The sequence below is a fragment of the Lytechinus pictus genome, chromosome 13 (assembly GCF_037042905.1).
Source record: "Lytechinus pictus isolate F3 Inbred chromosome 13, Lp3.0, whole genome shotgun sequence".
NCBI lineage: Eukaryota > Metazoa > Echinodermata > Echinoidea > Temnopleuroida > Toxopneustidae > Lytechinus > Lytechinus pictus.
The window spans coordinates 1,160,397-1,184,905 of record NC_087257.1 but is presented as its reverse complement, the minus strand read 5'-3'; the positions used below and the strand labels follow the sequence as shown (position 1 = coordinate 1,184,905).

Genomic DNA, 24,509 nt, shown 5'->3' with positions numbered 1-24,509 from the left:
ATTGACACCGCATTCATTTCCTATGTAGATGACCAAAAACTGTGATCGAGAACACACTATTGAAGAATGAAAATGGTCATAACTTTCTTCAGGATAAAGAAATCCATCTGAAATTTTTACCATTATTAGAGTGAAATAACTGCTACCAAATACATTTGTCTGTCTTGATAGATTATTTTGGGAAAGACTGTTGATACATAATTAATGACTAATCATGACTAATGAATGATTAATTATGTGACTCGATAAACGGTTATTTCACTCTAAAAATGGTAGAAATATTGAAAGAAATCTTTGAGGTGTTAAACATACTGTACTTAAGTGATTAATACAACTAAAACTTATATTCAATTAGTTATTAACATTAATTAGCAATATATTATTGAGTTTGCTCATTAAATATTAAAGGAGAATGAAACTCTTGGAGCAAGTTAGCTTTTGTGAAAGCAGAAAAATCAAAGAATAAGATCAACAAAACTTTGAGTAAAATAGGACTAGCAATAAAAGAGTTATGAGCATTTGAATGTCGAGATCACTAATGCTATGGAGATCCTCCCATTGGCAATGCGACCAAGATCTGTGATGTCACACACGTACAACTCTCCCATTCGGACACTGAAAATATACCCCAAAACATCTCTTTTTGCTCATTCTAATCATATGACAAACGATTCATCAACGATATAATGTTGTGAAACCTCTGTACTTGTCATCTCATAAAGAAAACATCTAACCTTGTGATAGACTCTATAAAAGTGAGAATATAAGTGAAATAAGTACTAAAGTAATGAGGGAGTTGTACGTGTGTGATATCACAGATCTTGGTCGCATTGCCGATGGGAGGATCTACATGGCACTAGTGATCTCAATATTCAAATGCTCATAACTTTCTTATTATTCATTCAATCTTCCTCAAACTTTCAACAATATGTTTCTTTGATTTTTCTCTTTGATATGGATTCAGCTAGTTTCAAGGGTTTCATTCTCCTTTAACTAAATTGTGTTTAACAGGGAAAGGTGAAAATTTACCGTACTGATTATCTAACAAAATACCAAATCGCAATATAGAACATCAGTTGCAAGCTTGAACTTTGACATTTATATCATAGTCTGTTGCATCCTCATAGTTCTCAGACTGTGACCAATAACCTACTCTGTATGTGCCCTTCCTTAGTCTTTCTAATTTGGCATTATACAGCACCTCCTTTCCATCCTCGTGCCATACATGACAGGCTTTTCTTCCAACCACCTTGCCACTCAGAACATCATTTACAATATCACATTTTTCTTTTGAGTATTCTAAGTGTGGAAAGGAATTTTGAACAGTGTCAAAGTCAGTCTCTTTCAGTCTCTTCTCAACCTTTTTCCTTTCTTTCTTTTCTTGCAAATGTCTTTTCTCTTTCTGCCTCCTGATGATTTCTTTCCTCAACTCTTTTTTATTCCTTTTCCCTCTTGCTCTCTGCACCTGTCCCAAGTTCACAGCCTTTTGGATAATATCATGCCTTCTTGCTTCATCCATATCATCCATGGATATATTTTACAGTTTTATTCTTGCAGGACCTCATCCTGCATGACAGATAGCACATTGTAGCACTTGGACTCTTTTGCTTCATTGCACTGAACATACCCATAATTTCCTCAGCGTCTATATTATGGGACCTTGCTGATTCTGTCTCTTTTCTCAGCTCTTCTGTGATGTTCATGGCAAAGTATTTGCTGTACTGCCTTTCAAGGACTGTTATGACAGCTTCAAGACATGCCTTCATCATTGACTTGTACTGCGGCTCTTCTGGAAGTTCCTGAAGTATTGACAATGTAGCATCAGGTTGAATCTCCTCACCAAAAAAATCCTTTTTGGTCGTAATTAGTTCCTCAGGATTCTCTTTTGCATCCTTGAGGGCAACGGTCACCTCCTTAACCAAGCCGATGCCATCTACATGGTTAATCTGCGTCTGACTTGGGGTATAGAACTTCTTCATCCAAGGTCCTGTAAGCAGTTTTCCGAGTAAGCCCAGAATCTGTAACTCGACTCTAGCTGTTGGCAGGGTGAAGTCATGGAGAATGGCGCTTCTTAAACCACCGCAGGATACTCCATTCTTCAGGAAAGTAACAAAGCTCTCGTAGTATTCGACGAGTTTCCCACTTATATGGAACAGAACATGTAATCTGTTTCCGCGATAACGAGGCAGCACACCTCTAGGAATTGACTCCTCATCTAAGAATGCAACAAACCCCTTTGGGTCACCTTTTCCATTCTTGTATCTCAGTTTATTCATTTGCAAAACAATATTTGCAGCAATGCAGTCCTTCCCATACACTTTTCCACTTGCCTCTTCATGCTTCTTGAGAGCTGACCGTACAGCAGATGCTATGCTATCTAATGGGTGCAAGTGACAGTTCAGCTCGTTCAAAGATTTCCCCCACTCGCTGTTAACAATCCTTATAGCGGCGTGGTTAGCTGCACATCTGTCACTCAAGCTGTTTGAGATGTTGTTGATGATTTTCTTTCGGGTATCTTGGAAGTCTGCTCCTTCATGAAAGTAAGTGTATGTTTCACTTAACTTGTCAACTGTGCTGCAAATATGGTCCGCATAATCTTCTGCACTTCCTCCAGCTAACTCATCGCAAGCTGCCACAAGACATTCATCTTTTGTGGTGAAATGAATACTGTTTACGTGTGTCTCTTCCTGTGTTGTTGCATCAAAACCCAGAGTGATATCTTTGGATGACAATATCATTTCAACAGTCTGAAGCTCACTTATTGCCCCCAACTCACGAGCCATTAGCTCAACTGCACTTCGTTGTGGAACACTTTCAACCTGGATACCATGTCGCTTATACATCTGGCTCATGCGGACTGGAATATTTGCAGTTGGTGTTTTGTTTACTATGCAGTCATAAACAGTCATTCTTGTGGATGATGAGTAGGTCTTCTTGTCCACTTTAGTCTTAATGGTACTGGTAGCCTTTAGATCTTCAATTTCTTCACTGAGAATAAGATTGTCATATTCCAAACCTTTCAACTGCTCTTCTTTGTCTTTCAGTTTCCTTTGTAGTTTTTGGTACTTGACTGACTTATTTTTCAACAACTGGTTGTGTGCTTTTCTCAGTTTTAAGTACTTTGCCCTTTCTTCTGCAAGCTCTCTTGCCAATGAATCTCTACGTAATCTAGCTTTTAGTTTTTGAACTTTCCTATTCTTCAATTCAATACTGTGTTCTTTTCTCTTCAGAGTTTGGTTCATGACCCGTTTGGGAGTTTGTAACTGCACTTTAAGTTTGTTAATTCTGGATTTATACTTCTGTGTAAGAGCAATCTTTGATGTGGACACAAAGTCTAATCTTCTCTTCAGTAATTGTTTCCTGGGCGTGAGGGCTTCACTCGCACTTCTTGTTGATACAAAAGAGGACTTTGATGTTGTTGGCTCCTGAAGAGCAACTGTTGAGGGTGTGGTCACAGGAGAGATGCTGCCACTAGTCCAAGATTCACCAATGCACAAATCTCCATCCTTCCTGTTCCCATTGTCAGAATCTTGTTCTTGAGAAGGTGGACTGTCATCACTGCTTTGAGGGAGATGGAAAGTTTCATCACAGATCATTTCAAATGCCTGGAACTCCTTTTTATTGCTCAGCTTCTTATACTTCTGCAATGTCTTATTTACAAGAACCTTCACCTTCGAGTTGATGGCTGAGCTGTCTGATTCCTTCAAATGAAAATGGAACCTCAGTTTCCTCTCTGTTTCAGCACGACTCTTTTCAGAAGTCTTGTAAATATACAGGATGTGTCCATTTTTCAAATCCGCTGCTGCATTGGGAATGACCGAAAAACATCTGTCTAGATGAAATTGTGCGATGCCAGGCTGGGCATTAGGATTAACAACTTTTCGCCTTTTCTTTGGTGGTGACATCTGAAAATAAGAGCGGTTAGATACAATCGGTTAGCAGTCATTCTCTTTTTCCATCTCATCACAAAATATATTCACTAATTCTTCATTAATATTTAAAACTAATTCGCAACAAGGTTTATTTAATATTTTTTTAAAATCATATAAAAAAACCCTGATTAGTCTCATAGAACAATAACAACAATCTCTAATTAACGATGGAGAAAAAGAATGGGAAAATTAAGGCAAAATATAATTAAATTTAATAAATAACATACATGGCCATGGTGGTGAAATCAAGGTAAGAATTTCTTTTGAGAATGGTGAGAGAAGACAAGAAGATGAGGCCAAATTTAAATTGAAATTATGAAAAATCGTGACATCTAAATATATCAATGAATTCTTAAAGATCAAGGAAAATGATGAATTATGGTACTGGAAAAAAATATCAAGATGCCATATGAACTCATAGTTATAGAGAGAAAAAAAATCTTGCGAGAATAAGGGCTAAATTCTACACAATACTTAACCATTTACTTCCTTTTCATAATTTTTAAGACAGAAAATGATTAAATGAATGTCATTATGGCTATGTTGTTTTAAAATTTAGTACTAAGCCAAGGTAAAAAATGACACACACCCCCTTTCATATAATGGACTATCCCATTAAATTCATTTAAATTCAACATTTATCTGACATATAATATGAATATTTACAATTATTCATAAATGAATTTACAAATCATGTTCAAATTACATCTAAATCAATTCACACAAGACTATGAAGTTTGAAAAATGGCAAAAAGAAGCTGCTGAAAACTGCTTATCTAAAAAAAAGAGCCAATGGAGTAAATTAGAGAGTCAAAAGGGGCCTAAGTTTTCGATCCTAGCAGAATCTTCGTCGGAGGCAAAATGACAAACATGTAAAGTAGAACAACCATAATATAGACCACAAACATTCAACAGCAACACTAGAAACAAGGAGACAAAAGGGGCATTAGTGAGAAGAGATGACCAATCAGGTTAATGAAGGGGATGAAAGAAAAGGAGTGGGCAGACACAAAGGGAAGTTGGTGTAAGGTCAAAGAAAGACCTCAAGCCAAGAGGGATTAAGATGTGAGGCAGGCAACATCAAACAGGATCTGGAACAAAACAGTGATAGAGGGTATGAGGAAGAGATGAATAACAAGAGAATTAGTGAGAGGTGGGTCAAACAGGTAACAAAGAAAGGCATAATAAACTGGTGCATAAGAGTGGGGAAAAGGGAAAGAATGGGGAACAGCTGATAATGTGCAAAAGACATAAGTATGTATGGTGGAGTAATAAACAAACTAAGAGAAGTAAGTGTAAAAATAAACCTGTAAGAATAAAAGTATGTAAATATTTCCAAAAGGGAATGTATATGAAAAGAAAATTATATATATATATACAAAACTGATATAGTAATCCGCTGGGTGTGAGGGGGAAAAAAAAAAAAACAGAAACCTGTATAAATGGAAGGGAAGCAAATTGCCTAAAAGGGTAAAAGCAAATAAAGAAGCTGATGCTGTATGAGAGAGGGGGTGTATTAAGAAAAAAAACATAGTAAACATGAAAATAAGCAAAATGAATAAGAGGTAAATCTAAGAGGTGAGTGGAGAGAGAGAGAAAACAAAAATATATATATATATAATAATAATTATAATATCGTCTGAATAAGGGAGGAAAAATTGGAGCTGAGCTTGTATGAGATATGGGAGGAAAGTATTGGCAGAAACTATAATGTAACTAATCTAAACGAGCTGAGGGGAAAAATTATATGTGTACACAAATGGAAAGTGGAAAAATCAGTCGTTCCCCTCTTGAATGTTCAGGCCATGAGGTTGGATGGTGCGAAGTCGTCTCATCCAGAACTTCTCTCTGCTAGTACGGACTGAGTCAGGACGGGTACCTAAAGATTCGATGCCCTGTAGCATCATGTCAGTGATGGAGTGGTTGGGAAGGTTAAAATGGCGGCCAACTGGAGTGTCCAGCTTTGCTGTGTTGACGGTGGATCTGTGCCCGTAGAATCGTTTCTTGAGTGTGGTCTTGGTTTCCCCTACGTATTGTACCCTACAAACTCTGCAAGTGATGAGATATACAACATTAGTGGTAGTGCATGTGATGTTGCCCTTGGTTTGGTGAGAAAGGCTGGTAGAGTTGCTGGTGAGAGTGTCGCCCTCGTGAATGTGTATTTCACATATAATACACCTGTTGCTGGTGCATTTGAAGGTGCCATGCTGTATGGGAGAAGAATGGTTAGTGAGGGAGGGCAATTCAGCACGAACAATGAGGTCCCTGAGATTCGGTGGTTGTCGGTATGCTAGAAGGGGAGTATCGGGAACGGCCTGTTGGAGACGATCAGAAGTGTGTAAAATGTGGTGGTTATCACACAGGATTTTGCGGAGATGGGGTAGATTGGGATGGAAGGTGGTCACAAGCGGTATTCTGTCGGTAGTCTTCTTGTCACTTTTGGGTTTGAGAACTTCAGATCTGGGGAGAGAACGAACTTTGTTGATTGCCAGTTGGACTGCCCTGGCCCCTGGCACAGAGATGTTTCTGCAAATTCCTGGTATGGAAGGAAAAATCAGGGTCCTCGGAGCAGATACGGCGAAGTCTGAGGGCTTGACTGTAAGCGATGCCGGTTTTGCAGTGACGGGGGTGGCAGCTAGATGAGTGGAGGTACTGGTGGGTATCTGTGGGTTTAGTGTACAGGGTAGTGGTGATACCGTTAGGCTTTTTCTGGACTGTGACATCAAGGAAGTGGGTTTCCTGTTGGGAGAAATCAGAAGTGAATTTGATGGTCCTGTGGAAGGAATTGATGTGGTCAATGAATGTGTGGAGGCTATCTTCCTCCCTGGTCCAGATGAAGAAAATGTCGTCTATGTAACGCCACCAAATCCATGGACGACAGGGGGCTGAATCTAACATCTGCCGTTCCAGCTTGGTCATGAAGAGACAGGCGAATGAAGGAGCCATCCGGGTGCCCATTGCTGTGCCGAATATCTGTAGGTAGTGCTGGTCCATGAAAGTGAAGTTTTTTTTTTTTTTTTTAGTACATGAGACATCAGAGATTTGATAGCGGATATGGGGGGACTAGAATGACCACTGGTGGCCAAGGCTTCACAAGATGCTTGGATACCTTCATCGTGGGGAATATTGGTGTACAGTGAAGAAACGTCCAAAGTGCCGATGATCGCAGTCTCGGGTATCTGGTCCTTGATGTCATTGAGTTTCCTGAGAAAGTCTGGAGTGTCGTGGATGTAAGAGGGTGCACGTGAGACAAGGGGTTTAATGTGGTAATCAACAAAAAGGGAGATGTTCTCTGTTGGGGAACCATTTCCTGAGAGGATGGGTCGACCGGGGTTGCCAGGTTTGTGGATCTTTGGGAGGAGATAAAAGCGGGCAGGTTTAGCATTAGTAGGGGAGAGAAATTTGTGGGCCTTATCGGAGAGATGCTCGTGTTCTTTCATGTCATTCAGTGTCGATTGGATCTGTAGGGAGAAATTACAAGTGGGGTCAGAATCAAGGAGTGCATAAGTGAGATCGATTATTGAGATGTTTCATGGCTTCATCGATGTACTGCTGGCGGTCCATGACGACGACGGCTGATCCTTTGTCTGCAGGCTTGATGATGATGTCGGACCTGTTTTTGAGTGATGAGAGAGCCTGGCGTTCTTCTCGAGGAAGGTTGTCATGTGCTCTGGTGTCGAGGGTATCTGTGGAGCAAACTTGGGATGAGACAGCTTGAATGTAAGTTTCAAGGGAAGGAACTCTATTCTTGGGCGGAGTCCATGTGCTTTTCCGGTAGAAGGGCTCGTACCGTAGTGACCGTACAAGAGTTACTGCCAATCCATGACATTTCATTTCATTTCATTTCATTTATTTCCATATTCAAATTCAAATTGTACAATATAAAAAACATGATAAATATACAAAAAAGAATCAATTAAGAATGACAAAAATACAAAAAATACAAATTAACCAAAGAAGCAGAACATAATGTAATCTGAATACGGAGGAATTGCCAAAAAGCCAAAGACGCTTATCGAGGGCAATCCCAGAGTAAAAGTAAAAAGATACATTCATATCATGAGAAACAGGAAGTGCGAGACAGACAGGCAGAAATTAGCGAGAGGGGGATTGGAAAGAAAAGGGAGAGAGATAGGGAAAAAAGAATGAGAATAGAGAATTGACATGAATAAAAAAGATTACGAAGAAAGAGAATAAAATATACATGCTAAGTATATTAAGAATCTACACGCAGTATATATGCCTTGTATTTACGTTTGAATGTTAACAAAGTCGGACATAATTTAAGTTCATCTGGAATGTTGTTCCAGCATTTAGAACCAATGAAAGCAATTGTAGTTTTTGAGAAATTAAGTTTTAAGAGAGGTAAACGTAAATCCCCTTGTGCCCTAGTACTATACGAGTGTATTGCACTATTCTTAGTAAAAAGATCATTAAAACTCATAGGCAGTATACCTTTGAAATAAGAATACATAAATATGGCAACTTGTAGGTTATTAATTTGAAAGACATTTAAAACATTCATTTTCTTAAAAAGAGGAGAGCTGTGACTTAAAGGTGGAGCATTGCACATAGCCCTAATTGCACGCTTTTGTAGTATGTATAATCGGTTTAAAATAGTAATTCCACAGTTTCCCCAAACAATATAACAGTAAGACAAATGGGGTAAAATCATTGAGTTGTATAGCATCATTAGTACTTTAAAAGGCACGACAAGTTTAATACGATTTAAAACACCAATAGCCTTAGCTATCTTAGATGATATATTATTAACATGTTCATTCCAGCTAAGCTTTTCATCGATTAATATACCCAAGAAATTTGTGTGCTCTACTCTTTTGATATTGACATCACCTATTTGAACTTGCATATCAGAGTTATGTAATGAATATTTTTTAGATTTAAAAAGCATATATGAAGTTTTGTCATAATTAATTATGAGACGGTTAGATATAAACCACTTGTAAACATTTCTTAATTCAGTATTGACAATAACATTTGTTTCATTTAAGTTTTGACCTGAAATAAATAAATTAGTATCGTCTGCAAACATAATTGGACAAAAATATTTACTCACATATTGAAAATCATTTACAAATATTAAAAAGAGCAAAGGCCCGAGGATTGACCCTTGTGGCACTCCGACAGTTAATTCAAGTTGGTCAGATGATACATTATCAATACATACAAACTGCTTTCTATTAAAAAGATAACTTTTAAACCAATTGTGTATATTTCCCCTGATACCGTAATATTCAAGTTTCTGCAATAATATATGGTGATCAATGCAATCAAACGCCTTTGAAAGGTCCAGAAATATTCCAATTAAAAACTTTTTCTGTTCAAAAACATTGGCAAGAGTGTTTGTGAAATCTAAAAGAGCAGTGCTCGTTGAGTGACCTTGTCTAAAACCAAATTGTCTTTCATATAAAATATTGTTTTTATCAATATAATTCAATAATTTATTATATACAATTTTTTCAAATGTCTTAGTAAAAACAGATAAAAGAGAAATCGGACGATAGTTAGAAACTTTTTCTTTATCCCCTTTTTTAAAAACTGGAATTACTTTAGCCACTTTGAGTTTATCGGGGAATATACCTAACTCTAATGACATATTAAAAATATTGCACATAGGTTGTAAAATAAAACATAACGACTTTTTAAAAACTTCAATGTTGATATCATCGAATCCCGGACTCTTATTTACCTTGAATGACTTGACTACATCAATAATATCAGCTTGACTCACTGGAGTTACAAACATGGAATGATCTATTCTTCTTTTCATAAAAAAGGAAAAATGCAAATCGCTCGATGGTAAACTAGTTATAAGTTTAGATCCAATTGTACTGAAGTAACTATTAAACTGTTTAACAATTTCAACCGTATCTTTGGTTTTCACATCATCATCATCTTTAATAACTGTACACTGATCTTTGACTTTACGTTTGTTAATAACTTCATTGATGGTCTTCCATGTTTTACTAATATTACCGTCTAGTTGAGTAAATTTGTTTACATAATATTTCCTTTTACATCTTCTAACTTCGGTATTGAATTCATTTCTCAATTCTTTGTATCTATTTCTTTTACTCAATGATGGATCTTTAATGAATTTACGATATAAATTATGTTTCTTTTTACACATCTTCCGTAAAGTACTATTAAACCATGGTTTATTATCTTTAACATTGTATTTGAAAAGTTTGAGAGGGAAACATTCATCATATAATGTAACAGATTTATCTGGAGGTCTATATATGACATAAATCAAAAGACTATTGGAAGAACGATTTCTTGAAATTTCAATACACATACATTCAATAACATCATCCATAAGTTCTAAATCTGTTCGTCTTGTAAATAAGATATTATTTCTGATATAAATTCCTACTCCACCTCCTCGCTTAAAAACAAGCATAAATTGTCTCAATATAAATCGGATACCAAATTGAAGAGGAAGTTTTCAACATTCTCAAAAACTAGTATCCGATGTATTCTAAGTACATTTAACCACTGAGAAAGCTCCATTTTCAGGGGATTGCCCGTCCATCTCGCACCCATGCACGCACACACAGTGACAGAAATTTCGCTGTCGCGATGCGGGGATTGCGACATACCTAATGTGATACCACACCGAGGTGACAAGAAGTCTGGAATTTTTCAATGGGTGTTTAGAGAGAGAGAGAGATCAAGTTGAAACGGAATTACAGATTTTCAGAAACGGAAAAGACAATTTTTTTTAAAATGGAAAATCACTGTAGACCTCTAAAACTCGCTTCATTAATTCTAAGAAAACACATAACTAGTTCAACATAATGCGATTGAAAACATTTTTAATAACCTGTTCTTCACATATTATTTTTTCTTCTCTTTTCCCCTACCTCAGTTTCAATTCAATTTCTTTTTTTTTAATACTGAACATTACAAAATATCGCACATAATATGAATATACAAACAGAATAGAATAATACTTCAGATGAGTAAATAAACTGTTGTTTCATATTTTGATGATTAACAAAACAATATACAGATAATTATGTCAATAATAATTGGGAGAGATATACATGTAAGCATAATCGAATTGTTACAATTTTAATGTTAGTCCATGTACATGTAGATGACGTAGTTCATTAGTTTGAACTTTGACCCCCCCCCACACACACATACACATTTATCTCACACGTAATTTCATCTCACAATAATTACATTTTTATCAATCTTGGCACTTTCTATAGCAGGGGTTCTCAAACTTTTTCTTTGAAGGGCCAGATGAGACTCCAAGTAAACCTGAAAGGGCCAGGGTGAAGTGGATACTTAGACAAAAATGTGCGCGAAGCGCAAAGACCCTTGCGGTCGGGGTCCTAGATGCTCTATAATCTGGCCCTTATTTTGGGAGCTTTTATTCCAACAAATTTATAACAGTTTCATACAGAACGCAGGCAGAATTAGAAAAGATTTCAAAATACAGCGAGAGTCAATATTAATGATAACAAAATTGCAGCACTTTGTCAGATGGAATCTAAATTTTACTATACATAACTGGTATTGGGGAGACAGATTATGTCTTGAAGTATCAATATTTTTGCAGTCAAAGTAGAATTAATAATAGAGTATGTCTGTTGTAGACTCTAACAAGGATGTCAGTCTTCTAGTCACTTTCAATATGGGAAAAGTGACAGTCTGTCAGCAACAAGTTGCTTGAACCTTGGCACAAAAGGTGCAATTACCAGACGAAGGCACTGGTGCAAATGTTCACTAGTCAAGCAGGGGCCGCGGAAGCGGGGGGGGGGGGGGGCTTCACCCCCCCACTTTTTTCCAAAACCATTTATATAAACGTAAAAATGACCATGTGATTGTGATTTTTTGCATGGCCAGCGCCCCCCCCCCCCACTTTGAAAACCGTTCCGCGCCCCTGTCAAGGTACTTCGGTATAAGTTAGTTCTTTAAAATGTTCATTGTGGAAAATGCACTTTCACACCTGTATGTAGATCCAAACATGGTGAGAACAGCGCTGGTCATCTAATAAGTAGATCGAACAGACAGAAAAGACTCCACTAAACTTTGTTTAAATGTCAAATTAATTTGACTGCCATTTCTTTTATTACGGTTAGGTCTACATGGATACACAATGTAATCATATTGAGCTTTGTTTCATATTGTGACTTTAGTGATTAAAAAAACCCAGCAGAGTCTCACGGGCCGGATAGAGAAGCTCTGCGGGCCGGATCCGGCCCGCGGGCCGTAGTTTGAGAACCCCTGTTCTATAGTGACAGTACAACCTCCAGGACCATGGAGCTACATGTACCCATGCCAAGACATTTGAAATTAGACTTGGAAATCAACAAGTATATGTGCTTATTCATGTAACAAAACAAGATAAAATGAGTGAGAGCTTTCAAGCTATGCTCAGAATCTGCTTTTTAATCGATTTGTGGTCTCTTACAAGTTTAATCATCTCTTCCTCCAACATGGTTCGAGCAGGGTTAGGCCTGAGGGGAAGAACTATGATCTTTGTTTAAAAAAGAAAAGAAAAAAAGAAAATAACTTTTGTTGCTCGCGGTCAGCAGTTCCCCTAAACCTTTGTTTATGTTTATAGGGCGGCCGGCGAAGTGAAGGTCGGAGATCGAGAGTAGTGATGAAGGTCGGGATATCAGGGCGAGATTGATGGGAGAGGTGGGAATTGGGAAGTTCATAAAGACATGCTTGCCGACATCTTATCTTAAGAGAGATTATTTTGTTTACAAACTTTGCTAGACTGCTGTGCGGAGGTGATGGTAATATGATTTACGTTCCTCGTACTCACGTGCCTGTGCAGTTTTGATTGTGGGCAGAATAATTCATTCATCACACCACACCGGCGATGGACCGTGTGTGTTATGACTTGGCTGCAGGGTGCGGTGGTACTGTGTGGGCCGTGTGTGTGGCTCGCGATGCTCGAAGCGCAGGCATGAAACTTGGCTCACGCTTTGACGAGCTCGATGCTGTTTCCTCGCCTCCACGCATGAAATTCTTGAATGTATTTCATTTGTTTTTAATTTTGAATCCAAACCGATTTTTATTCTCAAGCATCAAAATCGGAAATCGGAAAAATGTAGGAAAAAGGGGGAAATCGGATCGGATCGGGAATTGAAATAAAAATTGGTTACAACATTACTAATTATCTCTAAAAATGACAGAAAATGCTTAAAATATCATATAACATAGTTTTGTATTAACAATTGATATATTTTCTAACGGAAATATGGGCCTGATTTGCCGAATTTCAATCTCGTCCACTCCTTCGATCGAATGATGAGGTGTGTTGTATTGTGGGTGATCGTCGACGGCTAGTTCTCAAGGTACCCGTGCGCGAGGTTTACCGTGAGTAGAGCCGTCGATCGGCAGCGCATCGATAGAACTTGATGAGCGTCACGTTACGAACGCGAGCATGTTATTATTGGAAAGTGCCATGGAACATGCAGCTAACAAGACAAAATAAAATAAGTTATCAAACACAAATTTATTACCAATATCTGCTCAGATTCGATATAAAAAAAGCAAATAGTACTTAGAATTTACTCATGATATGATATAAGAAGAAAAAAATCACAAAAATTTGTTCTTACATCATTATAATCAAGGATATCTTTACCCGTCCGGCGCGCGTCCGGAATCATGATGTAATTTGTCGCGCACGAAAATAATTGTTTTTCGTGGAGGGGTATGCGGCAAGTGCGATGCAAAGAAAATGGTTGGTAAATATAAAATAATTTTATTATATTCATAATTTTCATAATATTTGGAATAGCAAGTTTGAATTTTTCTTGATTGTATTTCCTCTAGTTGTCATTTTTAAAGCACTGAAATAAAGGTGTCCGGCAATAGGATACACTGCCATACATACTATGACATACCATTATAGCTCAGAGTTAGATTTCTAAAATTTGTGCTATGAGTATGACACTTACCGAACCATATGGATCGTTTGTTGAATTCTCTTTGCTGTTTTTTTTAATAAAAAAAAAGCATTTTTGCTTGATCTTCACGTAGATGCCTCCTGATCAGCGTGGATATCAATTTTTGCCTAAAGAGGGCGCGCGATATTCATATGCTGGGTTTGTACCGTTTGTCTGCAGCTTGTACTGCTAGCTGCATTCTAGGCGCTCAGCATTATTTTCTTGCTCGTTCAATCCACTTTTATCATCATCACCAAAAAACACGTAAAAAGTATTTCTTTATTCAAGATAGGGCATGTTAGGTACGTAATGTAATAAGGGTATCAAAAACTCTAAAATAATTTAAAAGGGGTAGGCCTATCTGTTTTCGCTAGGAAAGCTACGTGTTTAGGTCAATTTTGCGAGCGTATAAAAAATTAAGACTAAAATGTTTTATAAAGGATGTACTTTTTGCCCCAAGCGTCAACACTACGTGTTTAGAGTACGATTTGCATGAGGTGTGGGAGGTGGGGGTGTACTACATGTACATGTACTAAACCCAATGATTATGATGTATAGGTAAAGGTAAAACCGACGTTCGAGACATACAATTGAAATATCGCTGTACTTGTTTAGGGGTTCAATTCACGGAATACTTGCCAATAGTATAATTTTGTTTCCAATGTCACTTATTAAGGGTAGGGTGTCACACGCCAATACTTGTTAATGGGTGCATCTTTAGAATATTGAAAATACGTGTTTAGGGTGCTTTTCGAGACCCAATGGTCGCACATGGTATCCACCCGTCAATGGAAGTGCCCCCCCCCCCTGGGCAATATTTAACATCTTTAACATGTCATTTTTTTATTTAAAAAAAAGGATGAAAAGTCATTTTTACACTCATACACTCACGGATGCCTTCAGCAAAACAGGCTTAAAATTGGTTTTAAAGACCTGTATTCTGACCTCATGCAGGTAGTAAAGTTTAGCAGCTCAAATATCAGGAAAAAATATAAATTAAGCTTTCAACGAGTAAGTAAAATATGTAATCAATTCTCTTCTGGCTGGCTCGAGAAAAACTGCACAGAGATGTGTGCTCACCAATGTCTGGAATTGGTGTGTGCAAAAAAGCTAATGGAAGCTACTGAACACATATACTCTTGTCCAGAAATATCCCAAGCAGCTGGTCAAAAAGATTGGATCCCTGCCTTGGACAAAAGGGGAACAGAAGGGACCTATTCAGGCATAACAGAGAAAGATCACTGCCCTGGAAAAACTATTTGAATTACCTATAGTCATCGATGGTAACCTGAATTAAAGAAGCACTGCTCATTAGAGAATAAAAAGGTAAGATTCCTGTCTCTTTGCTACCTTGGCTCGAGTACAGGGATAAATTGTTCGGGCTAAAACAGAAAAATCAATAAAATAAAATGCATTTTCAATGTGACAGTGCCTTCTACTTCTAGGAGAGCAAGAGAGCATTGCTAATAAAAGTTCTAAATCGCTAGCTCCTCAAAACACGTCAAACATTACCGCGCATGTCAGCGTGTTCAACTAAATTCTATTTGCGCTTAAGATCAAAACATATCATCTTCTTGCTTTTCTTCTTCCTCCGTTTTTGTCGGAGATCAAAACAAATTATCACCCATCATCATATTTTTCTTCCTCCGATTATGTCGGAGATCAAAACAAATCATCATCTTCCTCCGCTTACGTCGGAGATGAAAACAAATTGTTGTATCGTGGGTTCTTGAACTATATGTACATGTACATGTACAGTAACTGAAAGTAAAGGCAGAGAAACTAAATAGGTCCAGTTGCAGAGAAGTTTAATGGCAGACTCCCAGAATATCTTGATATCAAGCAGGCACAGCCTAGGATTGGAATCTCTAATATTCAGAAATGATCATGGTAGGCATGTGCACAAACACAATAGAGGTGGTGAAGAATGAATTACAGAAAGGTAGCTACTGAATTACCATTAATGGTTGCCATGCAATGTCTGAATACAACACAAATCATCATCTCCTCCTTTCCACTAATATCGGAGATCAAAACAAATCGTAATTTTCTTCTCCTTTATCTTCTTTTCCTTCCACCGCTTTTGTCCGAGATCAAAAGAAATCAACAGCGCATTTTGATGACAAACATGTCGCCACATGTTTTTTGTCTCGTTCTGTTTTGGTTTTTCCGATCCAATTTTTTTCCCACTCGTCAAAAATCGGAGTTCGGAAAAATGTAGAGAAAAGGGGAAAATCGGATCGGAATTGCAATAAAAATCGGTTACAACATTAATTTGAAATTCTTTCTATTTTATTTGCATAGATGGCTAGTAAGGATAGAGATAGAGATAGGCACAGGGATTATAGCAGGGACCGTGACCGTGAGAGAACCCGTGACTTGCATGCTGATCGTCACAAAGATAGAGGGAAAGACCGTGACAGGGATCGAGGCAGGGAAAAAGATCGTGATCGAGATAGACATCGAGACAGGGATAGGGAGAGAGACAAAGACAGAAAGAAGGATAGAGATAGATCAAGACGATCATCGAAGTCACCAATCAGAAAGTCTAAAAGGTGAGTCCATGTACAAGAGTGCTATTTAGTCAGTTTTCATCAAATCCCTCAGACAATTATATTTCGGAAACATACCCCCAGAAAAAAAGTAAACCAATTTGGTGTAAATGTGATTACAGACTTTATGTCTGCTTAAGTCAATGTCCTTAAAGTTGAGTAATGGCCAAAGTCAAAGGATTTATTTCCACCGACTTTGAGATTTTGCAAAGGATGTTTTCTTCACATACAGTATAAAGCCAAATATTGCAAACTATGATCCCACTTTGAGAGATTTGATAGGCTCACCTGTATACACGTATGATAACAATAACTGGATTAATATAGCGTGTTTTGAATGAGAATACAAAACGCAACCATTAATATTATTACATCTGAGCTGTTCATTTACAAAACTTGGTCTCTGCACGTATTGGCTTTGCATGCAGAGACACAAGCCTTGAAATAAGCGGGCGCTGAGCGCAAATTCGCGCTCATAAAGCCATCAATTGCGCCCATAAAGCCTTAAAATCATCAAAATTTTGACGACCGGGCGCAAATATTTTCCAGGTAATTGCGCCCGCCGTGAGTGAGCAGTGAAGCCATATCATACATTTCTGAAAAGCCAATATCAAGTAACTTTCAATTTGCGATAAGCACAGTTTCAAATTGCCATGTGCGTCTTTTTTTCTGTACCATAAAAAGTGAGCTACGTCCGTCTTTTTTTCTGTAATACATGTCCGCGTGTGCTTCCGGTAGCGGTAACAGTTTTTCCATACCTCACCATGTGCAATTTCTAATGCACACATTTCCAGTTGGGATATCACAATTCTGCGATATAGTAATTCGAATTGCACAGGAGATAAATCCCTGTTCACAGCACATACGATGTGCGAGTCTTTTATCCTTACAGTCGCCGTCTTTGCTTGTCAAAACGGAGCCTTAATAATCCAAAATCACTTAGCTTATACATGTAGTTGTGAATTATAGCTTTTTAATTTCTTTCTTGGAGAGGGGTAAATATCAGACAATAAATCATCAAACAAGGCTCCATCTAAAAAAAAATAGGACGCCGTGCACTTGAGTGTGGTGTTAGCTAGCCAGTTTGAGCTCATGTTCTCTGCCAGCGCTCTGGGTGAGAATTCTATCAGTAATGGCCTAAAGTGATGGTGATTTTCCGTTTCAGATAGAGTTTAGATTTCATGTTAATTTTTGAAAACTGTCAAAAAACTTTATGATTTCTTCATTGTGATGAATATTTAAGTCATTATTATTAATGAATAAATAAATACATTTTCACAAAATTTAGACTCTCCCAGAATGAAAGGCATTTTCTGTGGAGATTTTCAAATAACTTGTGAAAAACTTAAGGTACATGAACCTGCAATACATGTACATAGCCGGCGGCGTCAACATCAAATCTTAACCTAAGGTTAAGTTTTTGAAATTACATCATAACTTAGAAAGTATATGGACCTAGTTCATGAAACTTGGTCATAAGAATAATCAAGTATTACTGAACATCCTACCCGAGTTTTAGGTCACATGACCAAGGTCAAAGGTCATTTAGGGTCAATGAACTTAGACCATGTTGGGAGAATTATTTTCAAAATCTTAACCGAAGGTTAAGTTTTTGAAATGACATCATAACTTAGAAAGTATATGGACCTAGTTCATGAAACTTGGACATAAGAGTAATCTAGTATCACTGAACATCCTGTACGAGTTTCAGGTCACATGACCATGGTCAAAGGTCATTAAAGGTCAATGAACTTTGGCCATGTTGGGGGTATTTGTTGAATTACCATCCTAACTCTGAAAGTTTATAGATCTAGTTCATAAAACTTGGGATATAAGAGTAATCAAGTATCACTGAACATCCCCTGTGAGTTTCAGGTCACAAAACCAAGGTCAAAGGTCAGTTAAGGTCAATAAACTTAGGCCATGTTGGGGTAATTGTTGAATTGCCATCATAACTTTGAAAGTTTATGGATAGAGTGAATGAAATGTGGACATGGGTGTAGTTGACAAGTCTTAAGTCACCGTTCAAATGTCATTTATGGTCAATGAACGTGGTATTATGTCATTATATGAATGGTGTTTTTGTGAATGATTATTTTATTGTAGTTTTCAAAGTTAGCACTGCTGCTATATTACATGTAAATCGCTTAATGCAGGCGAGACTGCCAGAGGCGTTCCACTTGTTAGCCAATTGTCTTGTACATCATGTGCAAGACATACACATACATGTATAATCAGGGCCTGACCTTTACTTTTTGTTTCACTTGCGAAGCAGAGAGACTATACAGTAGGTGCCGCTTTGTTGACTGCGGCGGCGTCAACACCAAATCTTAACCGAAGGTTAAGTTTTTGAAATGACAGCATAACTTAGAAAGTATATGGACCTACTTCATGAAACTTGGCCATAAGGTTAATCAAGTATCATTGAACATCCTGTGCGAGTTTCAAGTCACATGACCAAGGTCAAAGGTCAATGAACTTTGGCCATGTGGGGGTATCTGTTGAATTATCATAACTTTGAAAGTTTATGGATCTGATTCATAAAACTTGGACATAAGAGTAATCAAGTATCACTGAACATCCTGTGCGAGTTTCAGGTCACATGATCAAGGTCAAAGGTAATTTAAGGTCAATGAACTTTAGCCAATATGGGGTATTTGTTGAATTACCATCATAACTTTATAGATCTGATTCATGAAACTTGGACATTAAGAGTAATCAAGTATCATTGAACATCCTGTGCGAGTTTTAGGTCACATGACCAAAGTCAAAGGTCATTTAAGGTCATTGAACTTTGGCCATTTTGGAGGTAATTATTAGATTGCTGTCATAACTTTCTAAGTTTATAGACATAGTTTATAAAATGTGGATATAGGGTAATCAAGTATCACTGACATAGGTCGCATGATCAAGGTCAAATGTCATTTATTGTCAATGAACGTAGTATTGTATTGATTATATGAATGGTGTTTTTGTGAATAATTATTTTATAGTAGTTTTCAAAATCAGCACTGCTGCTATATTGAATCGCGCGATGCAGGTGAGACTGCCAGAGGCGCTCCACTTGTTTCTAATAGGGAGCCAGCTGGGCTCCTCAAGCACTTTTTTTTTATTCTGGGTAAATCAGATTTTAAGTGTTTTAGTCTATTTTGACACCCCAACATCCTTAGACACCGGTATACAACATCACAAATGCACTTAATTTTTTTTTTTTCATTTTTAATGACCCCCCCAAAAAAAAAAAGATGAATAAACAATAATGTAATATTAAAATAAATAAACAAAATGAATTTAAATATATTTAGAAATATTGGGAGAGAGTCTGATCAACTTATAAGGTATTATGATAGATCTATGTTCTACTTCATTTATAGTTCCCGACCAATCCTCATGAAATTTAGCTCACACATTGGTCTTGAGGTAAAGATGTGCAGGAATTTTCCATTTGTTGGAAATTGTGTTGCTATGGTAACAACATATAAAATTAGGCGAAAATCTGTCATCTGTTTTTCCCAAATTCTCATGATATTTAGCTCACACATTTGTCTTGGTTAATACTGGGCAAGACATCTTTTTTCCATGTGTTGGAAACTGTTTTTGCCATGGCAACCGCATATGGTGGGGGTACCCTCGCTTTAGCTTGAACTACCATTTTTTTAAACAGTGCTCAGTGCATTCAAGGAATAAATTCCAACCAGTTACCCATTAACCTCAACTGCCTCGAGTGCAGCACAGTGTGGATGAATTTCTTGCTGGAGGAGAACACGTCGTGGCAAGAATTGAACCCACGACCCTCTGTTTGAAAGGGGAGTCAGATCCACTAGACCACAGTGCGCCCACAGTACTAATTCAATAGAAATAATATTGTAATATAGTCTTGTCTCTTGGTGGGTCCACAATCCATAAATATCTACCGGTACAAGTATTTTATGAAATTAATTTACTTTTTAATTTGTGGTAGAAAGTTTTTTTCAAGTACATGAATAATTAAAAAAGAAAGGCATTAAAAAAACATGTCTATTGGTTTGCTGGCAATCAATGGAAAGGAATGAATTATTGATGACTGTTTTAGGGACAGTGATTTTCCGTGATCGCGGAAAATTGACGGAATTCACGGAAATTGCCTTTTAAAATGGAAAATCACAGAAAACATATTTTCCCCTCAAAATGCATAGAACAGCTACATAAATTACTCCAAAATCACAACGAAATACGGATACTAACTGGCCATAAAACATGATCATACTTCGCTACAATCATGACAGTCCACACATCGTGACTGCACTCGACTTCATCACTCGATCGTATCGAAAAAACATTCACAAGCACAGCTACATGTACATGTAGCTCAGCGTAGGTGCAGTCTGAAATAGACGACCAAACACGGCTGTGTGTTGCTGCCCTCTACATATACATTTGATGATGTAACAGCACGATCAAGGTACACCTCAAATAAAAATTGGCTGATTGGCGAAAGTCGTCAACTGCTCAGATGTCAAAAAAGTCCCCAAATTATCAATAAATTTTCATTAAACCCTGAAATGATGCTGTGAAAGATGAGGATATATATTCATGTACATGTAAGCTTAAAATGTGTTTCTTAAAATATTTTGTGTGCTCGTATAGATCCGATGAAAGCGGATTCTAAAAAGAGAGTACAGTGGCATATTTTTACATCGCTACTCAATACTCATTGCATATTGATTTCTACACGTATGTAAATGAAATTGTCACTTTATCATGTATACAAAGTCTATGGGGAAACAGAATTTCCGTTTTTCAGACATGCTGAAACAAAATTTAAGATTTTCTGAAACGGAAAAGGCAATTTTTTGAAACAGAAAATCACTGTCCCTACTGTTTAATCAAGCTCAGACTCTACAGAATGATAGCAGACTTTTACATTATGAAAGCTCTTAATCAATCAAATGAAATTAATTACAAGCTGAAATTAATCATATATCGTTGCACGGCTGGCAGAAGGGTGCAAATCTCTTGCCAAGCAGAAGGGCTCACACACTAAATCCCATCTAACCTATAAATTTTAATACTATGCATGCTCCATTTCATCCGTTTATTCATTCATTTTAAGTTTGAAAACGATTTTTACAACCTTACGCATGCAAGATGAATAGAAAACTTTTAAAGACAATTTACTTGAAAACTACTTTCCTGGGCTTGTGTGCGTTCATGCCCTTTTGCCAGCTGCACAACGATATTAATTCCTATCTCTCTAATATCTTATTTTAGCATTAAGAAAGAAGAGGAAGAAGAGGAAGTGAAGCCTGAGAAGAAACAACCAATTTCTCTTGAGGAGATGATTGCCAAGAAGAATGCAGAGCAAGAGGCATTATCAAAGGTCAGTCAATAGATCTACAAGAAGTTTGTCAGATAGTTGGGTTAAGCCTGAATAGTCTCATTTTATTGGGCCATCAGGTCATGTGACCTTGAAAATTAAACAGCTCATTTTACTTGAGTGTTTTTGTAAACGGGAGCCCTTTGCATATGATTAAATGACAACTCAAGCTAGACCACGGTCAAATCGGACCCCCCCCCCCTCCCCCAAAGCTTTAAAAGTGTAGCTGGAGTGATCAACAGATCACAGATCACCATTCCTATGCATGTACATACATGTAAAAATAGTCACATTTTATGTATTTCTTTTTTTTTGTCTCGCCTGCATATCAGAGCGAAACAATAGGTGCCACTTTTCCAAGGAAGAGTAACGTCTCAACATTTTTAGAAATCAGGTGATATTGTGAAATTGACATGCCAGCTTAACTTTTCCTTATCTGAACCAGTTAACCAATGTGTTAGCCCATCTAAAACATATGAAAAATCAAGCATAGCGAGTACTTTATTTTTCGACCCCTTTGTCCAAGTCTTAACCGGAATGTCCCAAATGTTCACATAATATTATTTTATAATCACATTTGAAGTATATACTTGTAACAATTATTGACCTAACATTTCAATAGACAATTATCAAATTAAAAATTAAAATATAAATAATTGAAAGGGAGGGAGGGAGGGCCAACTGAAGAAAAGCAGAGCTTGTACACGTATAATGTAGGCCCCACTGATTTTGTAATTACGTGTTTATAGCAACCAAATTGTTATAAATATTTTGAAAAGCAACAATATTTACAGTTACAGAATACTTTATAATACAAATCATGTGCATGATATTAAAAAAAAAATCATATATAGTGTATACAGTGCAAATAGTTAAAGTTTTGCTAATTAGCACTTAAGGTTTGATTTGTAATTGATGAATTAAATTATCTAGTAGTCTTTCAGAAGAATGCAATTTAAGTCCTTTTTTTTATTGAAAATTTGTATAGAATTGCATTGTTTTATATCATTTGTAAAAGAATTCCATAGTTTTAGGACCCATAAAGAATAAAAGTTTTTTGAGCAAATGATGTTATATTTAGTGGTAAATGTCAATATGTTACTTGGCGAGTGAAGTAACTATAAATCAAACTATTAAAAAAAAAAACATATCAATGAGAGGCAAAGGCAGTTGTAGTGTTTGAACATAAACTGCCAAGTTAAAAAGTGTACAATTCTTTAATTTTTAGAGTTTTATTTTTCAAAAATAGATTATTGTATGTGCCCCAAAATCTGCATTATTTATTACACGGATAACTCTTTTTTGCAATATAAATAGTCTATCAATTAGCCAATTTGTTGCCCCAAGCAATAAGTCTGTAATTTAATAAGTAAGGGAGGATTAATGTAGAATACAAGGAACACAATAGTGTGTGGTAGGAATGTTTTTAATTTTGATACCAAGGATGCCAGTATTTTGAGCAATGATTTTGCAGACATTGTCAACGTGTGGTTTCCAAGAAAGCTTTTCATCTATGATTAGTCCAAGGAATCGAGTTGATCGGACCCTTTGGATGACAGTACCATTAAAAAAAAAAATTTGGTAAAGCTTCAAATTTATTACTTAACAGCATAACCAGTTTTGAGCATGATCGGTTAAGGGTTGGCATTGAGGTGAAATTTTTTTTTTTAATATTTCTATCAAAATTGCTTTTAAGACAATCTTTGATATCTCAGGTTTCAAAGAACTCAGTTTCATGAAGATTGATAAATCCGAAAGTACTGGAATAGTCCATTTTATTTGTGGGGGTGCTATTACCTATCATCACGGACGGACATTTTTACTCAAATTAAATTCTCTCTAGTTTTATTGTTTTTCAAGTTATTCTAATTTGGTTTGGATGTTCTTGCCCTCTGAACATTAATCTATTATCAAACATAAATTAGTAGAAAAAAAATATTGGGAAGTAATTTTTTTTGGTAGGTGTGAACATTTCCATTTTGAAATTTCCGTCCGTGATGAAAAAAAAAATAAAAAGTTTTTTTTACTTTTTATCAGAATAGAAATAAAAGATAAAAAGGTGTAGAGGTATCTCACTAAACACTATACATCATTTTATTTGAACATAGCTGAAATCCATACATTTTATTCATATCATAAACTCAATCAAAAATGATCACGGACGGACATTAATTTCATCACGGACGGACAATGTAAATTCACTCAAATTCAATTCACTCTAGTTTTATCGTTTTTAAAGTTACTACAATTTGGTTTGGATTTTCTTGTACTCTGAAGTTACATTAATCTATCATCAAACATAAATTAGTAGAAAAAATATGGGAAGTAAATTTTTCTGCTAGATGTTAACATTCCATTTTGAAATTTCCGTCCGTGATGAAATTAATGTCCGTCCGTGATAATTTTTATTGAGTTTATGATATGGATAATATGTATGGATTCAGCTTTTTATTCTTTATCAGAATAGAAACAAAAAATAAAAGTGTGTAGAAGCATCTCACTAGACACTGTACATCATTTCATTTGAATATAGCTAAAATCCATACATTTTATCCATATCATAAATCAATCAAAATAATCGCAGACGGACATTAATTTCATCACGGACAGACAATGAGCAAATACTGAGCAGATTATGAATTTAATTTTAGTTCCAATTTGCAGTGAAAATGGCACGGAGAATTATTCAGAACTCAAATGGATGGAAACCTACAACTCTTCACAATTT

The 24,509-nt window shown here is 36.6% G+C and overlaps 1 protein-coding gene and 1 pseudogene across 1 annotated transcript; one reads left to right on the top strand and one right to left on the bottom strand.

Moving 5' to 3' along the window:
• Positions 1–982: 982 nt before the first annotated feature.
• LOC135156362 (uncharacterized) lies at positions 983–3,919 on the bottom strand (annotated as a pseudogene).
• An 11,192-nt stretch (positions 3,920–15,111) lies between these two features.
• Positions 15,112–23,344, top strand: LOC129274375 (negative elongation factor E-like). The gene is made up of 3 exons (XM_054911194.2): positions 15,112–15,199; positions 16,178–16,428; positions 21,676–23,344. The coding sequence occupies exons 2-3, from the start codon at positions 16,178–16,180 to the stop codon at positions 21,794–21,796; spliced, it is 372 nt and encodes a 123-aa protein (XP_054767169.1). The 5' UTR covers positions 15,112–15,199; the 3' UTR covers positions 21,797–23,344.
• Positions 23,345–24,509: the final 1,165 nt, after the last annotated feature.

What these genes read in the sequence shown, in the direction of transcription:
- LOC129274375 (XM_054911194.2), top strand. Translation starts at nt 16,178, where the DNA reads ATGGCTAGTAAGGATAGAGATAGAGATAGGCACAGGGATTATAGCAGG. An exon ending in CCAATCAGAAAGTCTAAAAG is followed by an intron (nt 16,429 to 21,675) that starts GTGAGTCCATGT and finishes ATCTTATTTTAG; the next exon opens with CATTAAGAAAGAAGAGGAAG.